Raw genomic sequence first — 6,654 nt, 5'->3', positions numbered from 1 at the left:
CCACCTACATTGAGGAAGCCCGTATGGTGTAGCCCTGGCTGAACTCCAAACCAAGACGTCGTAAATCACGGCATACGAAGATGAATGAGGAGCCTCTGGCTTTGTTGTACAGGGAGGCTAGACACTTCACATGGTACTTGGCCTCTTGTGCTAAACCACTGTTGGCTAAACTAAGTGGAGGAGATCTTATGGGCACATTTCCTGACACGGGCATCAATCTCAAAGGTGGAAGCCTCCTGCAGAGTCTCCTTACCCGCCTGTCCGTCACAAAAGAAACACTTGTAAACTGAAGGTTGTGGTTGGTCTCTACTCTGACGTATGTACTTTCTTGGGACATCTGCACTGTGCTCACAGGAGGTTTTCCTCTTCTCGGCTCGAAACAGTTGGGTTTTGTTGTATTCGAGTCTACACGAATCATGCCACCTGGTTCTGTGGTGCTCGAATGTTGCTTGAATGCCCTCACCATCATCCAGTTTAGAGATATCTATAGTCTTTGGCAGACATCCGATCTTGCTGAAGGCGAGGAGATTGTCTGCAAGAGTCTGGTACCCAGAACCACCAGTGCTACGCTTTGATTCAGCTGGACAGCATAGCTTCTCAGAGGTGTCTTTCTGACATAACACACACTGGTCCCAATGTGTCAGATATGGAAGATGTGTACCAGATGAGCCTGGCTGTTGGGGGTCCAATACCATAAAACGTTTGGCCATTGTCAGTCAGTCAAAATACCTTTAGTGTACAGCCACCAGATGCAAACCACCACCGTGACCTGAAAGAAGAATTAGCAGAATCGCTCGCAATCCCATACGCCCGGCGCATCGCTCGCATTCAGCATGTTGAATATTTCTGCCCGGTTTTTCATCGCTTGCATACAGCGCATGCGCTTGCATGCGCTTGCACTAGCGTAGACTGGTACCCGCTCACACCTCTCGGCTTAGTTACTCGATGGGGTCGAGTAAACGAGGTGGGGGCGAGTACCAGTCTAGCACCAGCGCGCCCAACAATGAACAATCGCGTTCGAACGCGAATGGTAGCAGCCAATCATGTGTACAGCTGCACGCGCAACTCGTACGGCGTTCCAAAATCGTGAGCAAAAACATACGCTGCCGGGCAGCGTACAGAATCGCTAGTGTGTCCTATAGTGTGTATATATGTGTCTATAGTGTCATATATGTGTGTATACTAGGCTTACGATATGCACAATGTCTGAACTCTAGTACATATGTAGCAAGACAGATATGTCAGATATGATAAGCATAACAAAAAAGAAAAACGTCATTTGCGTCCCTGTTAGGCCACCATACATAATTGTGTTCAAGTCCACGTGAGGCCTATGCTTAACATGTCAATAACAAATGATACATATATCCACTAGAATGTGTTTTGCACCAACCATACTTGATATAGTTCAACTTATGGGCGAAAATGGTAAATTGAGGCCGCTATTTTGTAAAATGGCCGCCAAAGCTACCATGGGACAAATATGCGATGTCCCTATTTCCAAAAATATTCCTAAGGGTATGTCCTAACTGTGTGCCAAATGCCATGCTTTTATCATCAAACCCACAATTCTGTCGAAATATATCACATATCTGCTGTACTAATTATTTTACGATGAAAGTGACCCTGAACTGATACCGTGCTATATTGACGGGTTTAGTTTATTGATCTACGTATTTAGTTTAGTTTAGTTTTCATGTATTATTTTAATGTAAAGCGAATCCAAATGATAGGAGAGACAGATGTCACCAATTGTGTATTTAATTAAAAGGCGAGACAATGCTTGCAAAACCAGAGAGGCATATTCATAATAACTTGGCGCAATTTTATAACAATGTTAATTGTATATCCAGAAGCTTTGACTACACAGAATCATAGAATCGCTCGAACTATTTTGTCAGAATATTGCGTATTGTTTGTTTCTCTGTTACGAATCTATCCATAGAAATAAGTAAATTTTTTTTAAATAAAAAAGTAAACCGAGCCACCCGCTAACCTAGAGTGTCGGCTGAGAATTGGACTTGTGTATATACCATGCTGGTGAGAGGATTGTTACTGTCTTCTATCCATCTCGGAATCTCTACCCGTAGATTGACTCCGTGTGGCTGGATAGTGTTTAGATTGTGAATCCAGTACGCTTCTCTTTCCTTTCTGATGGATATCTTATGGGTGAAGGGGGGGGGGTGAAAATACTTTAGAATTAAGTAAGTATATGTGGCTGAATTTGCTCTTAAAAGTTGTTCCTAATCGTTTTTCCCTGAGCAACGCCGGTGTAGCGCGAAATTTCTGACTTGCATAATATCAAACTCCACGACAGATGGCGCTCTCGCTCATAAGTTCAATCTCAAACTGCATGCAGTGCCCCTTCCCACACTCAGGATAATACTCAGCATAATAATTTCCCACACTCAGTAGAATTGAGCCAGAGCGAGAGCGCCATCTGTCGTGGAGTTTGGCTCAGTCTACTGAGTGTGGGAAGGGGCACTGCATGCAGTTTGCTGCCACAGATGGATTTCGGTTACAATTTGTAACGCTTTTTTACTACAAGTTTTACAGCAGGTACGTTACTCATATCTTATGTAATAAGATTTGGACTATTAAAAGTTGCAAAGATATTAAAAATCCGACCATTATTTTATGAGAAATTTGATATAATAGTGATACGAAATAGTGCGCCCATTTACTACTTTCAAATCATTACGCTGTTTACTAAACTAAGTTCACGTGTTTATTTAATATTTATCATAAATTTTTCGGATGCTTGCCAATATACCTAATTCTCGAACATTGTCTTTGATGCATTTTTGCGTCCTTCGCTACCCTGTACCAGAACTTGGTATTTTACACAAACCTTCAAGTGTACACAACCTATCGTAACACAAAGACAAGCTGTCATTGGTCGGGTCGGCACGCATGCGCATACGCATCCTAACTCAGATATTTCGCACACGTCAGATATTTCGCGCGACACCGGGTACCAGGCTAGTATATATATATATATATAGTATATACGTGTGTGTGTGTGTGTGTGTTGTGTGTGTGTGATGTGCCTGTCGTGTGTTGTGTGTTGCTGTGTGTGTGTTTTGTCTGTGTGTGTGGTGTGTCGTTGTGTGTGTGTGTGTGTTCGTGGTGTATGTGAGTTCGGCGTGTGTGCGTGCGTGTGCACGTGTACGTGCGTGAGTAGTGTGTATGTCTGTGTGTGTGCGTGTGTGTCTGTGTGTGAGTGTGCGTGTGGGTACATGCAGGCGTGCGTACGTACTTGCGTGCGTGCTCGTGTGCGTGTAATACATACGTATGTGTGCGCGCGATTGTGTGTGTTTGTGTGGGGGGTGCAGTGGCGTAGTTAGGGGGGGGGCGTCAAAAGGGGCCATGGCCCCCCTTGTTAATTAGAAAGTAAAAAAAAATAAATAATTGTTCTACTAAAAAGAGAATTGTCGTAGTCAGAATGAAGGCTGTAAATGTAATCAAAAGTGCCTCAAATATTATCTCCTGCGATCTACATTTTCACAATTTTCTGGGGGAGGTCCCCCATACCCCCCGCCTGTTTTCACTCCCTCTCCTTAGATGGATTTGACACTGAACAGTTATTTATCTTGGAAGCAGAGAACAACGAAAAAAATTTCGCCTCTTTGCATGGCGCCCATTGCAGAGCTGAGAGATGGGAGAGGGTAGGGTGTGGAGAGGGTGGTGAAGGAAGGATTAAAATAATAATTAAGTCATCCACAATTTTGCGCAGTTCGCTGTTTTTGGCCCCCATGTTAAAAAATCCTGGCTACGCCACTGTGTGTGTGTGTAAATGTGCGTGTGTGTGCGTGCGTGCGTGCGTGTGTGTGCGTGCGTGTGTGTGCGTGCGTACGTGTGTGTGTGCATATGTGCCTGTGTGCGTGTGTGGTTCTGTGTGCGTATCTGTGTCTGTGTGTATGTGTAAAACATGTTTGCTTTATTATCAATTGTGATTGAATTAAGAAAGGTTGCCACGTGCGATTATCGCAAGCAGGATTTTGCAGTATATAGTATTTAAGTACATATAAAACTCTACGTGTTTTCATACTAGAATAGCAACGTTTCCTTTGTAACCAATCGTACTCCTGGTTTTTATGTTTTTAGGCCTATGTTTACTTATGTAATTTTTTTAAAGTTTTGAATTTACAACTTTATATTGGTCAACATTATAGTGATGTGTTTAAACTCAATAAACTTTTCAGGTGGATAGCTTTCGTGTATGTCGTATTATACACTCACTAACACTGCATTTTATAGCTTAGTTAACCAGATCTGGCATCAATCTTTCGAAATGAGGTTTAGAGAATTCGAACACGTCTGGAATATTAAGGCGTTCTCACCGGGTGAGGAAGAACCGAAAGACTGTCGGATGTTCAAAGATAGTGCTAAAGTCAGGTTTCAATGTCAGGTGTGTTCCCACTTTTCTTTTTTGCTTTCATGTTTGCATACAAGAGGTATAGATGCTTTGGATATAGTTCTTCCTTTTGTTGTGATTGCAAACCCGGAAGCCCACGCCTACTTGTTAATTATTAGTATTTATTACTTGTTTGTTATTATTACTTATCATCTATGCTTAGCAATGCGGCAACTCCTGGACATCAATGAAAGGCTCCGTCATGTTCTGGTATAGCCTAACCAACGCGTGCGAAGATGGCGGACACAAACCTTCCACGGGACGCATCATTTTCATGCTATACGGTCAGGTTTGCAAACGCTGTCCCCAGTCTGGATTTCAGCAGCCCATGTGGTACACTGAAGAAGTGGAAAAGGTAAATAATTTACCGTTCCGGGACTCCGCTTACCCTCTTCTGATTAATTTAGGAGATTTGTTCACGTGCTTTGTCTTGATATCGAAATCGGGCTCTATTCGAATTTATTACAATAAAGTTTCTAGTTTAAACTGATCTAAAAGAAGCGATATAATAGTTGCACTTTTCCCGGAAACATGATTATTTACATGTGATTTTTTCAAGTAGTAAAAAATACATGGAATTTCAATAAAAAAAGGTGTTTATAGGCCTACATAATATGAACTATAATATTATATCCGAAAAATTAAAAATGCATTTTATATTGTCTTTTCCCATTATTTTTTGAAGATTTCTTTATTTTGCAAAGGTTGTGAACAATATTTACATGAAGGTTGGGCACCGGTTTTACCAGTTCGACCAACCCAAGTACGTCAAAGTGCGCAGAGAGGGTAAGACTACGCATGCGCATGACGTCAGCCTGTGTCAGGCCTGCTTCAATGGCGCCTGTTCTTATAAGTCGAAAAAGACGACCACCGAGGATTTTCCTGCTGGAAGTTAAACACAGATGTGTAAACAACTCGGAGGTCTGGCCCTTCATAGAGACCTTGTATTGGGACCTGATTGAAATTGAAATTGTCAAACTGAACACTAGGAAATTGAACATAGCTAGGTGCATAGACTTACAATAAACTAGAGATATTAGTATAAAATTGATAATCATTTGTATATATTCGCCAGCGTGTTTTATTTGGTACATTTTTTATTGGCAAATAATACAAAAATATTTTTTACTAAATAACTCCACCAGATGGCGCTGGACGTCAATAATTTTCATAGAAATATATTCGCGAGACATAATATAGTCTACCTATATTATTTCTATGATAATTTCGTATAAAATATTTGTGTCATGAAAAACATGTTGTTTTCGTTTGAATTAAATCTATAACAAAATTTACATCATTATATAATATATAAATTATATAATTGTATTGTAATTAATATATTGTAGATAATATCTAATAACGTATCTGTAAAGTGTCTTTAGTGTAAGCATCTTTATTTTAATCGAAATATTCACTTTGGAGGAGTCGCGCATTTTTATTTTGACTTTGACGCATAACATTTCTTATAATAATTGTCACGATTTTATCAGCCAATCTATTCGCTGGAGTCAGTGGCGTAGTTAGGGGGGGGGGCAAGGGGGCCATGGCCCCCCTTGTTGATCCAAAAGTAAAAATAAAGAAAAATAGTCAGAACTTACAGCAATGACTACGCCTCCTCCATGCAGATTTCTATCCGTCCTAAGTAACTGGAAACCTGGTGGAAAAACTTGGTTGACTGTTATGGAATCATCAATCCCGATTTCAGTACCTATAATAATGGAAGGTTTACTGCTATCAATAAGGTTTCGCAGTTGCGCTTGCTTTGTTTTCACCAACTGAAAATGGACGTTTAGAATTCTCAGAGGTTTTCTGGACGAGGGGCGTCCCTGATTAGCCCGCAGTGGAGTTGATACATGCACTGGTTTTATGCGACTTGGTGTTGATTCAACAGACGTGGAACAACAGACAACATGGAATCTCTCCCTCACAGCACACTGTATTTATTAATTTTGACGTGGTGACGATCAGGTTAATGCATTGCCCACACGGATATATAGTAGATTCATCCCTCTCTGGACCAGGGTTTGGATTGATGTCAATTGACAGGGCAATAAGCACAACGGTGAACATGAAAAGTACTCTGCCCTTCTTGGTAACTACACATAGCTGCTTAGTCAGCGCAGGTCTCCCATGATTTCTCCAGTTATACATGTTGAACAAAGTACTTGAGTTGCTGAGATAACTGGTGGATAATCTACATGGTATAATACTGGTGTTTTCCACTCCAGGATAAT

General features: G+C 41.1%; 1 protein-coding gene across 1 annotated transcript in view; it reads left to right on the top strand.

Annotated features, from left to right (window-relative positions):
- The window catches only part of LOC106821574, a 7,108-nt gene extending 1,666 nt beyond the window's left edge, over nt 1-5,442 (top strand). The window contains exons 2-4 of the mRNA XM_014826445.1: nt 4,261-4,411; nt 4,581-4,772; nt 5,122-5,442. Of these exons, the coding sequence (XP_014681931.1) occupies nt 4,261-4,411; nt 4,581-4,772; nt 5,122-5,313 (535 nt within the window). The 3' untranslated portion in view covers nt 5,314-5,442. The remainder of the gene's footprint in view (nt 1-4,260; nt 4,412-4,580; nt 4,773-5,121) is intronic.
- The last annotated feature ends 1,212 nt before the right edge of the window (nt 5,443-6,654 follow it).

Source organism: Priapulus caudatus, unplaced genomic scaffold, assembly GCF_000485595.1.
Source record: "Priapulus caudatus unplaced genomic scaffold, Priapulus_caudatus-5.0.1 Scaffold78, whole genome shotgun sequence".
In the NCBI taxonomy this organism is placed as follows: domain Eukaryota; kingdom Metazoa; phylum Priapulida; class Priapulimorpha; order Priapulimorphida; family Priapulidae; genus Priapulus; species Priapulus caudatus.
This window is presented reverse-complemented; position numbering and strand designations above follow the sequence as displayed.